The sequence below is a fragment of the Lissotriton vulgaris genome, chromosome 9 (genome assembly GCF_964263255.1).
Source record: "Lissotriton vulgaris chromosome 9, aLisVul1.2, whole genome shotgun sequence".
NCBI lineage: Eukaryota > Metazoa > Chordata > Amphibia > Caudata > Salamandridae > Lissotriton > Lissotriton vulgaris.
The window spans coordinates 197603126-197618326 of record NC_141697.1 but is presented as its reverse complement, the minus strand read 5'-3'; the positions used below and the strand labels follow the sequence as shown (position 1 = coordinate 197618326).

The following is a 15201-nucleotide window of genomic DNA, read 5'->3' as shown; positions in this document are numbered from 1 at the left end:
CTCATTATGATGACGGAAGGATAGCCACCGCTTTCCAGCAGGGATTGGGTTTGGGGGATCGTTGTGGACCAACCTTGGGTGGGGGGTTTTGCTACACTGGGGGATTCCCATGGTACCCCCCCTGCATTTTCCAATCTCTTGTTAATAAAATATACACATTGAACCTTTCACTCACCCTTGTGCCAAATCCAACCAGTGTATGTGTGTACTTGAGGAACAGATGGCTTGGCAGTCGCATTTGTCTCATCTTTCTTTCTGTGCTAAGGCGTAGTTTCTAGGGAAAATTTACTAACTTTAGATATTTCTGTAAAGTAACAATAAAAAATGAGGAGTTCTTGGTGGTATGCCTCTCATGGACCCCCAACACGTTTTATTACTCACAATGCCATGAAAAAATAAAAATGTGGATATATTCAAACATTTTCCTTGCATTACTGTGTCACTGCCGTCAGAAAAAACACAATTTTCCAACCACCCAGCATTCCTCCAGGTCTCCCGATAAAAATGGTACCTCACTCACGTGGGTGGGTCAAGTATATCCTAGCTGTAGATTTTCAGGTTTTCAGGTATGTTGAAGAATACCTTTTGTTGTTGCCTATAATTCAAAATCCATATATGATAAAGACATAATTTAAATGACAACCTATTTGTAGCTTTGGTCTACGTACCCCTGTGAATGATCACATATGTGTCCTATTGGAAAGTAGTAAAAATGTGAAGTTGAATAGAAGATGTTTTTCAATCACATCCAGTGCTCGGAAAAAGTTTCCCTTACAGTTTGTCATGTAATTCTAAAATCCCACTATCTTGAGCCATAATTCAAAGTGAAGCATACTGCGTACATCAGTCAACTGTCCTGTATCTGTTTTAATGTCTGTGGCATATTTAGAGATATCACAAATCATTCACTGATTCCATGAATGTTTTTAAAATGTTGCCTCCAGTGATTGCTAAATGTGTCACATAAATTGTATCATAATTCATGATCCATATTAGAGGAAACTCTGGTGGAGGTCCGTAGCGGTCCTGACGTGCAAATCGGTCATCCGACCTGGGTATAGGGGCGAAAGACTAATCGAACCATCTAGTAGCTGGTTCCCTCTGAGGTTTCCCTCAGGATAGCTGTCGCCCGGATGATTGCTTCTCACTCGGACCAGGAGGGTCAGAGCGGGGGCTCCAGACTGGGTCCCACCTGAGAAGGGTCCACTGCCATCAGAGGCTCTGTCAGGCCAGGCCTAACAACCTCTGGGGCAGTTCGTTCATCAGGGGTAAGATCAGTTCCCTGAGTAGGATGATCCTGTCCTAATGTCTGGTGAGGGGAAGATTTCTCTTCCTCCTCCATGCTCTCAGTTTGGGTGGAGTGATCCATCATTTCAGGCTTCACAACACACATATCAGTTTGAGTATGGGCTGTGGCCATCACAGCCCCACCAACCTTTTCAGGAGGAAACTCAGTTTGTGTTTCTGCTGTTATCATAACAGCTTTGCTATTCTGTTTTGGAAGAGCTTCTGTTAAAGATGGGGCAGAGAGTTGTTCAGCCCTACCAACCTTTTTCAGGAAGGACATCTTGGGTTGGGGCTGTAGCCATGACAGCCCCACTAACCTTTCCATTGGAGTTTACCATTCTAGAATGGATTTCCTGTTCCACCTCAGCCCAGGCTGAGATTTCTAAATCATTACCAAGTAGGCAGTCTACAGGCAAGTTTGGTGACTCTGCCATCTCTTTGGACCAGTGACACCTCCCCAGCTGAGACTTACGACTGCCATGGGATGATTTGTCTGGATTCCATCAATGTTTGTTACCTGGTATGTGGCACCTGGTAAAAGTTGCTTAGAGGGGACTATACAGTCAGCCACCATGGTGATGCTAGCCCCTGTGTCTCTAAAGGCTTCAACTTTCAAACCATTGGTGATGGGTTCTTGTCTATATTTGCTCACGGTATTTGGGCAATCAGAGAAGTTGGCAAACACCATCCCAGTCTCATAAACAAGATCAATTGGGGATGGGGACCTGGATATGCCAGGGTCCACCTGGGCTCCCAAATTAAACTCACCCAGATTCCTGGAGGTGCTCCCACTTCCTGGGGGATTACTGCTGAAAGTAACAGGATGTGTTGTAGCTGGCTTTGGAGGTATATTCTCTTTATTGCCATTCTTGGGACAACAGCTGTCTGTTATGTAATGCCCAACCTGTTGACAGGCATGACAATAAGGCTTTTTCTGGGTTGAAGAAGTGTCTTGGGACCCACCCCCATTCTTGGAGTTTTTGGGCCCTGGGGAAGTCTTTTCTTTATTTTTATCCCCACCCTTATCTTGAGGCTTGGTAGACTCCTTCTTCTGGTTACTGTCCTGATTCTTAGGCCTAATCCTCGTTCTGACCCATTTATCTGCCCTCTTTCCCAATTCATGGAGAGACGTCAAATCTGAGTCCACCAGGTGTTGGTGTAAGAGCTGGTTCTGGCAATTACATAATATTTATAATTTAAGGGCAAGTAATTGAATTCCGAGCGTAATTTAGAAAAATGATGAACCATTATTTTTTGTTTGTTCACAGAGGCTTGAAGCAAGAGTGATGCTACATTATTTCCTCCTGCATATTTGACGGTTCCTCTATCATTTAAAAGTACCCTGCTTATCATGGTTGTTTTACCTGCTACCCTGTTTTCACCTCTGTACAGCTGTAAGGCACTCAGATACCCGCTTGGGTCACGTTTGCGCTATATAAAACTTTATAAATAAATAAAATAAATGGATAAAATAAATGGATATTGAAGCATCAGCTAAAGAAAACTAACGGTATGCTAGGTAATATGTGCTCCCATCTTTTCAAATACAATCATCTCAGCCTATAATGGAAAAAATGAATTTGACACCAACCACCTCAAAATATCAGAAATAGCACTCAGACATGTACCTGGAGGCCCGAAATGAGCCCTAGCCACTCTTGCTATATCACCTGAGATATAATATAGGGTCCTGGTGGCCACAGGGACCCAAAAACAGTCAGGAGGGTTGATACTGAAAATTAGCAAAAATCGACAAAAAATGTTTTTTGACAAGATTTGCTAATTTTCAAAATAGCTCAGAATGGATATCAGAGAGACTGTTTGAGTGCACAAGATATGAATACACTTGTTCGAAAGCTCAGATCTGATGCTTCCATGTGATATATATACCTTTGGTATTATATAAAGTTTTTTTCAGCCTCCAGCCAAGGGAAAAACCTGATATCGTACCCGATTTTGAGAACCTTGGGCCTGTGTGGAAGAAGTGACTTTGCCCCCTTAAACCCAAAAACTTCAAAAAGTCACCCCTGTAGTCTAGAAATGGGTCATAGACACTCCTGCAATGTCATCTGAGGTACACAATGGGGTCCTTGGCTCCAGAACTAGAAATGTGATGTGACTCTGGGCTCTATGGCCTATAATGGAAAAAATGAATTTGACACCAAACACCTCGAAATGTCAGAAATAGGAGTCAAACATGTACCTGGAGTCTGGAAATGAGCCCTAGACACTCTTTCTATATCACCTGAGCTATATAATGGGGTCCTGGTAGCTACAGGGACCTGAAAACAGTCTTTAGGGTTGATACTGAAAATTAGCAAAAATCGTCAAGAAATCTTTTTTTGACAAGATTTGCTAATTTTCCAAATAGCTCAGAATGGATATCAGAGACACTGTTTGAGTGCACAAGATATGAATACACTTGTTAGAAAGGTCAGATCGGATGCTTTCATGTGATATATATACCTTTGGTATCATATAAAGTTTTTTTTTTCCAGCTTCCAGCCAAGGGAAAAACCTGATATCGTACCCGATTTTGAGCACCTTGGGCTCGGTGGAAAAAGTGACTTTGCCCCCTTAAACCCAACAACTTCCAAAACGTCACCCCTGGAGGCCAGAAATGGGCCTCAGACACTCTTGGCATGTCATCTGAGGTATACTACGGTGTTCTTGGGTCCAGAACTAGAAATGTGATGTGACTGAGCTCTAGGGCCTATAATGGAAAACAGGAATTTGACACCAAACACCTCAACATGTCAGAAATAGGACTCAGACATGTACCTGGAGGCTGGAAATGAGCCCTAGACACTCTTGTTATATTACCTGAGATATAATATAGGGTCCTGGTGGTAAAGAGAGCTCTACCCCTCCAACTATCCTACTTGTGCCAGTGCATGTGATGCACGTGTGTATCCTTGAAGCAAGAGGTTGTATTCAGTGCTGGTCTTTTTCGCCTGTTTATACATATTAGGAATACAGTAGACATGCAATTTGAAACACTTGGACAGCTGTACCAGTATCCAGGTTAAATGTAGCAAAAGAAAATAAAACAACTTCAATATAGTCAAATATAAATCTTTGAAAAAACAGCCCATGCACATAGACTTACCTCAGAGGGGTATCCATTCCAAAGGTTTTAAAGAAGAAAGTTATCTGGCTAGCAATAAACAATCTTGACCACCAATATCCACCTGCACTCAGCGGAGATCAAGCACAGGATTTTAGTGTGAAGATGCCCACCACACTGTCAAGGGTCCTCCCCTGTAGAGGAGGATGGATGTCCACAGGAGCAAAGATGAATGTCCCACACACTTCCAAACAGCAACGACCCAAGTGAGAATAGATAACTCACTCAAAGTCAGTTGCTCCCAAAAAGTGTGGGGGGAATTTCACAGGGAGTATACCACTCTCCCCCAGCACGGACGATGTAGCTGCAGTCTCGATGGCAGAGATGGCTGGAATAAAAAAGTGACAGGGAGAAGGACAGGGAGGGAGAAAGATAGAGGGATAGAGGGAAACGGAGGGAGACAGAGAGAAGGAGGGAGACAGAGGGGGGAGAGAGGGATTGAGAGAGGGATGGATTGACTGAAACATGCACTGTCCCTGAGTGTTGTGGTGGTTTCCCTGAGTGATGTGGCGGTGTCCCTGAGTGATGTGGCGGTGTCCCTGAGTGGTGTGGCGGTGTCCCTGAGTGGTGTGGCGGTGTCCCTGAGTGGTGTGGCGGTGTCCCTGAGTGATGTGGCGGTGTCCCTGAGTGATGTGGCGGTGTCCCTGAGTGATGTGGCGGTGTTCCTGAGTGATGTGGCGGTGTCCCTGAGTGATGTGGTGGTGTCCTGGTGGCCACAGGCACCCAAAAACAGTCAGGAGGGTTGATACTGAAAATTAGCAAAAATCGTCAAAATATTTTTTTTAACAAGATTTGCTAATTTTGCAAATAGCTCAGAATGGATATCAGAGACACTGTTTGAGTGCACAAGATATGAATACACTTGTTGTCAGATCTGATGCTTTCATTTGATATATATACCTTTGGTATTATATAAAGTTTTTTTTTCAGCTTCCAGCCAAGGGAAACACCTGATACCGTACCCGATTTTGAGAACCTTGGGCTGGGTGGAAAAAGTGACTTTGCCCCCTTAAACCCAAAAACTTCAAAACGTCACCCCTGGAGGCCAGAAATGGGTCATAGACACTCCTGCAATGTCATCTGAGGTACACAATGGGGTCCTTGGCTCCAGAACTAGAAATGTGATGTGACTCTGGGCTCTATGGCCTATAATGGAAAAAATGAATTTGACACCAAACACCTCGAAATGTCAGAAATAGGAGTCAAACATGTACCTGGAGGCTGGAAATGAGCCCTAGACACTCTTGCTATGTCACCTGAGCTATATAATGGGGTCCTGGTGGCTACAGGGACCTGAAAACAGTCATTAGGGTTGATACTGAAAATTAGCAAAAATCGTCAAAAAATATTTTTTTGACAAGATTTGCTAATTTTACAAACAGCTCAGAATGGATATCACAGTCATTTTGTGAGTACCCAGGACCTAAATATACTTTTTAGAAAGCTTTGATCTGATGTTTTCAATTCCTGCAATGTCATCTGAGGTACACTATGGGGTCCTTGGCTCCAGAACTAGAAATGTGATGTGACTCTGGGCTCTATGGCCTATAATGGAAAAAATGAGTTTGACACCAAACACCTCGAAATGTCAGAAATAGGAGTCAAACATGTACCTGGAGTCTGGAAATGAGCCCTAGACACTCTTTCTATATCACCTGAGCTATATAATGGGGTCCTGGTGGCTACAGGGACCTGAAAACAGTCTTTAGGGTTGATACTGAAAATTAGCAAAAATCGTCAAGAAATCTTTTTTTGACAAGATTTGCTAATTTTCCAAATAGCTCAGAATGGATATCAGAGACACTGTTTGAGTGCACAAGATATGAATACACTTGTTAGAAAGGTCAGATCGGATGCTTTCATGTGATATATATACCTTTGGTATCATATAAAGTTTTTTTTTTCCAGCTTCCAGCCAAGGGAAAAACCTGATACCGTACCCGATTTTGAGAACCTTGGGCTGGGTGGAAAAAGTGACTTTGCCCCCTTAAACCCAAAAACTTCAAAACGTCACCCCTGGAGGCCAGAAATGGGTCTTAGACACTCTTGGCATGTCATCTGAGGTATACTATGGAGCACAGTACATAATTTTGCTGCCTAAAAGAAAAGTTTTAATGTTTCCCCAACATTGGGATCATGCTCATAAAAATCGGGGTAACATTAAAACTTTTCTTTTAGGCAGCGAAATTATGTACTGTGTTCCACAAATAAAAATACATATCTCTGGAACAGCAAAAGCTGTGTGTGCCGATCTTCATGATCGTAGGCCATCGGGAACATGCAACTTTTTTATTAGGCAGCGAAATTATGTACTGTGTTCCACAAATATACATATATATCTCTGAAACCACATGAACTAGAAACCTAATTTAACCTAATTTAACTTCATTCTGTAGGGGAGGACATGGCATCTTCTCTTCCGTAAAAGACTGAAAACTTTTCTTTTCCCCAAATAGTACTCCCTGCCCCTCCCCCCGGTCTTCACTAATTTCACAGCGCGGGGATGCCTCCGGGTCACCAGGCGCTCTATAAATCGCTAAATAATAAAAATAATAATTTGCATAACCTGACCTGAGAGTTAGCACATGGAGGGAAGAGTTGACCCCAGTAAGGTGTGCCATTGCCTCCAGGCACACCCTGAGCTGACACAAGCTGAGCTGGCAGCTAGTGAGAAGAGTTATAAATGGGCCAGTGTCAACTGCCTCCCTTGTGCCCAGCTTGAGGCTGGGAGCTGGCAGCTATTGAGAAGAGTGGTAAATGGGGCAGTGTCAACTGCCTCCCTTGTGCCCAGCTTGAGGATGGGAGCTGGCAGCTAGTGAGAAGAGTTGGAAATGGGCCAGTGTCAACTGCCTCCCTTGTGCCCAGCTTGAGGCTGGGAGCTGGCAGCTAGTGAGAAGAGTTGGAAATGGGGCAATGTCAACTGCCTCCCTTGTGCCCAGCTTGAGGCTGGGAGCTGGCAGCTAGTGAGAAGAGTTGGAAATAGGGCAGTTTGAACTGCCTCCCTTGTGCCCAGCTTGAGACTGGGAGCTGGCAGCTAGTGAGAAGAGTTGGAAATGGGGCAGTGTGAACTGCCTCCCTTGTGCCCAGCTTGAGGCTGGGAGCTGGCAGCTAGTGAGAAGAGTTGGAAATGGGGCAGTGTGAACTGCCTCCCTTGTGCCCAGCTTGAGGCTGGGAGCTGGCAGCTAGTGAGAAGAGTTGTAAATGGGGCAGTGTGAACTGCCTCCCTTGTGCCCAGCTTGAGGCTGGGAGCTGGCAGCTAGTAAGAAGAGTTGTAAATGGTGCAGTTTGAACTGCCTCCCTTGTGCCCAGCTTGAGGCTGGGAGCTGGCAGCTAGTGAGAAGAGTTGGAAATGGGGCAGTGTAGTGGGAGGAGCTGACCCTTGCTGTACTGCCTGAGCAGGGAGGCTCCCAGCTTGGGACCTGACCTTTTTATTTTCTTGCTAGAAAAGCGAATCGCTTCCCATTGGTTTGCACAAAGTGCTTAAATAATTGGTTTGCACAAAGTGCTTAAAAAATTGTGAGCAGTTGTCAGTTCACCTGGCACGAGTTTGCATGAAGAAAACACTCCTGAAGCGATTGCAGCAGTTGTAAAGGAGGCAAGAGAATCAATGATTGTCCATCTGTATAAGGGGAGAATATACACCTACGATAATCTCCAGCTCCTTTTCAATGAAGAGACCAGAAAAACGTTCATCAATATGTTGGAAGCAAATGGGTGTTTTATTGTTGGAAAGCCCGTTGATCAAGTCGTCATGTAAGTAACATATTTTTTTTTCTTTAATTATCATTAGTTTGCTACCATTACAATCACTAAATCTATTTTCATAATTACTGCATTATTTGTAGTCATACATAATTATTAACCCTTTAAACTTGTATAATTAATATAATCCTTCAAGGAACCTGTATGTTATGAACTGTTGCAGCTACTCATGCATGCTTTATTGCTCAATTATATGACTTACTTTTGGACCTCCTAAAACACCCGATGAAGAAATAGAGATTGAACATCTGAGAGTAGATGAAGAAGAAGAAGAAGCTGCTGAATTATACCAACCGTAAGTTCAAATGACCAAAATCTATTTGCACCACAGTCATATATTTATATACCGTTTGTTTTCTAAAACATTTCACTATTCAATCCAACAGACCAAGTACAATAAAGTGGCTGACAACTATACGGAAGAAGCTGAGAGACGCTGGTTTTTACAGGAAACATTCCCTGGACTGCAAACTCCTAGTTGATTTCAGAAACTATTTAAAACACGATCTCTCAGTCTCCAACTGCAAGCAAGAGGTAATCAAGTAAGCTTTTATTACTATGACTACCCTTATTCCTACTAATACCTATTATATTCAGTAAAGTATATAATTATTGTTAACTGTATTTATATATTTAATTTAAGCTGGAAAATGTAGCAAGATTCCTCTTCTTCTACAATCCTGATGAACCATCAATAAATTTCATCAAGGAGATTCCTCACACACGGGAGTTCAACTGCCTGAAAGAGCTTGGTTTAGCACAGCAGACCATTATTAATTACATGAAAAATATCAAGCGGTGTATCCACTATCACATCGTGGGTACAAACCTGAGAGAAGAAAAAAACGAACTCTATATGTCAGCTCAGCATTTCCAGGATGTGATGCAGGACATGCAGAAGAAAATAAGCAGAGGGATTTCAAAAGAAGTCACTCACAGAAGGTAATAATTTAATCATTGTGAAGTATAATAGCCTTTAGATGATCATACACAATAACATTTCTCCTCATTGCAAGTTCCCAATTCAAAAATCATGAAATTAATATTATGTTTCATTACTATTGCATGGGCAGATCCTGTTATTTATTATGTCTTTCCTAATATTGCCTAGATATAGGGAATTCACAGCAGAAAAGAAGACCCCTGGGCACTGCTTACAGATTCTGGACAAGGCAAAAGAAGATTTCCTCACATTCATCGAAAAGCTAAATACCAATCAGGATTTCTCCTCTCAGGAAACACTAGTGGTGTTGTATTATTTGGAGGCACTATTGCTCTTAAAGCATGTGCAGCGACCATGTGTTGTCAAGAATTTCAGGTATGTAAACAAAAAAGACTAATTACTCGCAGGCATCTTCCTTCCTCGATACCACGAGCACAAGATGGAATCGATCCACTCGTGAAGCGAACTCTTCTGCCACGGACCTTTTTGAAGTCTTGTACCTGCTGTTTCCGCTACAGGAGTAGCACATCTTAGAGCCCAAGTGCCGCTGAGTGCCTGAGACCTTCGCGAGGCCGCAGAGGAGGACGAGGCGCCGGCCCCAGGACTGCGAGGACCAGCATACACCATCTCCAGCTGGTCCTCTTCCCGTGAGAGCCGCGCCCCCTTCCAGTGCCCCGCCCCCAGCGAAGTGCTACAACTGCTCGCGGCACCCGCTTTGCGGGTGCCACTCGTGGAGCGAACTCTTCTGCCACGGACCTTTTTGAAGTCTTGTACCTGCTGTTTCCGCTACAGGAGTAGCACATCTTAGAGCCCAAGTGCCGCTGAGTGCCTGAGACCTTCGCGAGGCCGCAGAGGAGGACGAGGCGCCGGCCCCGGGACGGCAAGGACCAGCATACACCATCTCCAGCTGGTCCTCTTCCCGTGAGAGCTGCCCCCCCTTCCAGTGCCCCGCCCCCAGAGAAAGCGCTACAACTGCTCGCGGCACCCGCTTCGCGGGTGCCACTCGTGGAGCGAACTCTTCTGCCACGGACCTTTTTAAAGTCTTGTACCTGCTGTTTCCGCTACAGGAGTAGCATAGCTTAGAGCCCAAGTGCCGCTGAGTGCCTGAGACCTTCGCAAGGCCGCAGAGGAGGACGAGGCGCCAGCCCCGGGACTGCGAGGACCAGCATACACCATCTCCAGCTGGTCCTCTTCCCGTGAGAGCCACGCCCCCTTCCAGTGCCCCGCCCCTAAAAAACTCCTCACTCTACAAAAGCGCCTCCTGAACCACGCATCGCGTGACGCGCGCGGGGCGAAGCCCGGGCCAAGGGCGGGCCCGTTGTTGCCCGATAGAGACCGGACCAGGCCACCCCCCTTTTATCACCGAACCCGCAACCAGATAACACCATGCCACCAAAAACAAGGAGCACCACAAAGACCAAATCCAAACACGCACAGGAGGTAGCTCAAATAACGGGTCCGATCGACCTATTCTTTTCACGGACCCACGAGGTAATAAACCAGAGTATCGCCCTGATGGAAAAGAGAGTGTCACTAGACCTTATGAACGCTAATGCAAAGCGTTCCTCTCTAGGCGCTATAGCAAACGCCACCTCTCCTATCCATCTTAACACACAAAACTGTTCCCTCCCTGTGACCCTGTCAGTACCAGACATAAATACAGTACCATCGATAGTAAACCTTTCTGTTACACAGTCTGAGTCTGACCTCTCTATAACGTCTGACGACTTGGAATTAACCCCTGACCTAGCTATTCGTCAAACCCAGGAGGACGCCCAGTCAAACGTAAACCTGCTCCAACAAGGCGAAAGGGAAGGAGCAATTCCAAAAAGACACCCACTAACCGCCGAAAAAACAGTAACCAAGGTTCCGTGCTCAGATCACGCGACAACCCATTCAAATTCTACAACGTCGCATAGTATATTATTTCCCTCTGTAATCAACCAACCTCACATGGCAATATCAAATGAGTACTCTGACAACCAATGCAGAACATGCAGAGTCACCTCGCAAGTCCTCACTACAACAAAAGATCTGCTATTTCAATATCTGAAGCCCATCCAACTCAGTATCAGAAACCTAGAAGCTCAGCTAACCATAATCTCTGCCACCCTTCTCGACACTAACACTCGTATAGAAATAAAGGGTCAGCGGAACTCTTCGCAGCCACCCAAAAAACAACTCCAAGCACAACCACAGAAAGTAGCTAAACATTCAAATCCAACGACCCTAGCTCAGAAAAAGTCATAAACAAAACACCACACACCAAAAGCCACCACCCACAACGCCTCAACCACAGCTGAATAAACCCTCTGCTGTACCCAATCAGCGAACAGAAAACACAGACCCAGTCAGTGTAGATACCCCAGGTCCAGCGACAAATACAGACACCAGCAGAGCCTTTCCAGAAAAAAAGCCTGTAACTCTCCCATCGAAACCACTGGCCTCTCAGCCGTCTCCCAAAAATACCACTAAAAAACCACCAGCAGCTAGACGCCCTGCCCACTTGCCCCCGGAAGCCACTCCCTACACGATAGTCCTCACAGGTGTACCAGAATTAACCGATGATACGCCTGAAACTGCATGGTCACTTAAAAACAAGGTCATGCAGTGGTTAAGCATTAATAGACCTCTCGAATCCCATCTATCTGGAGGGATCACCACAGCCCGTAGGGTAGCCTGGATAGGCAAAACAACAAAATCAATCTGCGGTGACTGTATCATCGTAACATGCAGAGACCCCTCCGCAGTGGACTACATCTGTGCCTGGCCCCTGCTCGAAAAAAAAGGGGGGATCGATGCTCGCCATCTCTCCTTTTTCTATCCCCCAGCAAAACATCATCGCAATACTCCACCCTGGTCATGGCACCAGCTTCCTAAAGAACCATGGAACCAGGAGCCATGGAACCAAGTGCCATGGAATCATATGGAATACACATATGACCATGCAGGTAGGAGTGGACCGAGAGAACAGCCAAGAGAACGCCCGAGGCACTATTGGCAAGAAAGACCCTATCAAACCTACGAAGGCTGGCAGGGCCTCTAACCCAAAATCGTTTTGATTGTCTCGAGATGGTCGACTGACCACTCAGGTATGAACCTAGACATGCTAAACCTTGTACTACACCGCAATTAGTTAACGCCATGCAGCATTCAGCACCCCTAGAGTCCCCTTATGACAAACACAAAAATCCGTCCCAGGAACCACTTAACACTCTTTACTATTCCCAAAAAAACCACCCATACCACCCAGGAACCATCTAACGCGTTCTTCAACATTCCAAAAAAAGTCGCTTTCACCATCCCTTCAGCAGAAGTTGACACTACCTCTGGAATGTGCCACCAGCCAGTCGTAGCCTCTAAAGCTCCAGCTGAACGCCCCTGTGTCAAATCACGACAACTACCAGTAATCGAGGCTGCTAACAATCCGACAAATCCATCACACACCGTGATGGAATCTCCAAATCTGAGATTTTGCATCGCATATTGGAATATTGCAGGCTTAACCACAAAAATAACTTCTTCTTTGTGGCTCGATACAGCAAAGAGACATCAAATTCTGTGTCTGCAAGAAACCTGGTGCACAACTCCACTCCATTTAGCGGGCTATAAAACACTTTTTACTCAAGCAGTACCTGGAAATATGGGCAGACCAAAGGGGGGGCTCACAACCTACATTGCCAACACCCTCCCCCTCAGAGTGAAACTACTAAAGGAATCACCCATCTTTCAAATCATATTAATCACACAGTTAACAGTATCTAAAGGAAATCATTATATATTCATAAACTACTATAACAACTCAAGCACCCTGGAATGCTGCTCACAGTTAGATGAAATAGCCACATTTATAACTTCATTCCAAAAAGACAGTAATAAATCCCCAATTTACCTTATCTGGGGCGGCGACTTCAACTCCTCATTGTGCCCAAAGCATAAAAACGGGAATTGCCGGCTTCAGAACGAATGTGGAAATCCCATCCCTCACTTCGCACACACGCCAGGTGGCAACAAATTAAATGAAATCCTCTTCACCCTAGACCTTGACTTCGTCAACGAACTAGTCAATCCGGAGCAGGACTATGTACCCACCTTTCATGGGCGAGGCTGTTTTACAACCATCGACTACATTATAGCCTCAAACTCCTACAAAGGGCAACTAAGTAATTACGAAATTGGGTCAAACCCAATAAGCGACCATTATCCGCTTAGCGTGGAAATCCATATGAAAGAGGCAGGGACACACCCCGTAAAACTTAGTTCCCTTGATCAACACTCGATGTCCATGAAGAAACTGAACGGGTACACAATTAAATGGACAAAGATTGACCCGGAAGAGATGACACAGAGGATCCTTGGAAAAACACACCATTGGCTAGCCAACTGCTTGTCCCCGGAGACACCACCAGAAACAATTGTCACCTCCTTCCAAAGCATCCAGGAAGTAATTCAAAAAACAAGTCCAGACTCCCTACCACAAGATGGTTTGATATCGCCTGTCGGAAGGCACTCACATCCCTCAAAGAAGCTCTATGCAAGCAATCGAGAGACCCCCAAAAAATCTCCCAATTGAGGAAAATCTATAACACTGCTCGGTAAAACCGTAAGAAACAGATCAAACGAGACCTTTGGCTGCGTCTACATGACAGTGCACAAAGGAAAGACAGCACTGCATTTTGGCAGACCATAAGATCACCCCTCCTGGCTAACACCAGTGACCCTGACCATCTTGATGTGGCAATAACTGAGGAGGACTGGGTCTCCCATTTTTCAAAATTTTTTGGAACACCAATAGATGCCGCACCAAACACCCAAATACAGGAACCCGAAGTGGTGAAGAACAACATCTACCCGATTAATTTATGTTTTACCCTAAACGAAGTCATAAAGGCAATCAGGGCCTCAAAAACTGGCAAGGCCCCTGGCCCAGATGGGGTTCCAATGGACCTGTTCCTACATGACGTCGATTACTGGTCAAAAATAATCACACGGGTCATGTCAGCAGTAGCTTCAACTGGTCTCTTTCATTCATGGTCAACCTCGACATTATTACCCATCTTCAAAAAAGGTGACCGCAACGACCCAGCTTGTGATAGACCGATCTCCCTTCTGGACTCCACGGGCAAGATTGCAGGTCGATTACTCCTGGACCGACTACAATCTTGGGCCCGGGAGAATAACATCATTACTGACCTGCAATATGGTTTCCAGAAGGGGCTCGGGACCGTGGAACAGGCCCTAAATCTCGTCCTTCTGGCTGGAAAATATGCTCGTGCTAAAGGAGGCAACATCTTCCTGGTCTATGTAGATTTAAGCGCGTCATTCGACTGTGTCCAGCATGCAAAGCTCTGGCAAATCCTAGCTGACCTTGGTGTGGACCCTCCGATACTAGCCTTTCTGAGAGAGCTCTACACTAACGCAGAAGGTCGAGTACGATTTGGCACCAGCGGTGAACTGTCACGACCCTTCCAAATTACGAAAGGAGTAAGGCAGGGATGTGTACTGGCTCCCTTCCTGTTCAACCTCTACACAAACGGGCTTGAACAGGCGATGCTGGAAGGGAGCCAGGACCTTCCCCAGATAAATCACCGCCCGATACCTATCCTCCTGTACGCCGACGACTCTGTAATCCTAGCACGGACCTCAAACCAACTTCAGCGGCAGCTTAACAAATACGTAACATTTATGGACTCACTTGGCCTTAAAGTTAACATCAAAAAAACGTTCACAATGAACATTGGCCCAAGGACAAAAGTTTCCAAGCCCATATTGATTAACAACAACAGACTAGAAAAAACCCCGGTGTACCCATATCTGGGCATCCTAGTGGATGACGCAATGAACTGGCGCAAGGCAGTGGAAGCCAGAAACCTTTATTTCCGCCGTGCAACTTCCGCACTAATTGCTTTCTCGAGGAAACTGGGCAAACCAGCCCCACCGGAACTGTTAGCCATATATTATGCAAAATGCCACAGTGTGGCCACCTACGGAGCTGGTATCTGGGGACATGGATGTATTGACCAGCTTCAGGTCACCGAAAATGCTTTTAATAAATACATCCTAGCTCTTCCCCAAAGTTCCC

General features: G+C 45.3%; 1 protein-coding gene across 1 annotated transcript; it reads left to right on the top strand.

The window, feature by feature from the left end:
• Positions 1-8021: 8021 nt before the first annotated feature.
• LOC147689842 (uncharacterized) lies at positions 8022-12731 on the top strand. The gene is made up of 5 exons (XM_086939440.1): positions 8022-8167; positions 8563-8710; positions 8820-9118; positions 9288-9494; positions 12620-12731. Exons 1-5 carry the CDS (start codon positions 8022-8024, stop codon positions 12729-12731), a joined length of 912 nt encoding a protein of 303 aa, XP_086795566.1.
• Positions 12732-15201: the final 2470 nt, after the last annotated feature.

Excerpts from the sequence above, each read along its gene's own strand:
- LOC147689842 (XM_086939440.1), top strand. The coding sequence starts at position 8,022 with ATGATTGTCCATCTGTATAAGGGGAGAATATACACCTACGATAATCTC. Across the intron at positions 9,119-9,287 it reads AAAGAAGTCACTCACAGAAG|ATATAGGGAATTCACAGCAG; the intron begins GTAATAATTTAA and ends AATATTGCCTAG. Across the intron at positions 9,495-12,619 it reads TGTGTTGTCAAGAATTTCAG|GCTTAACCACAAAAATAACT; the intron begins GTATGTAAACAA and ends GGAATATTGCAG.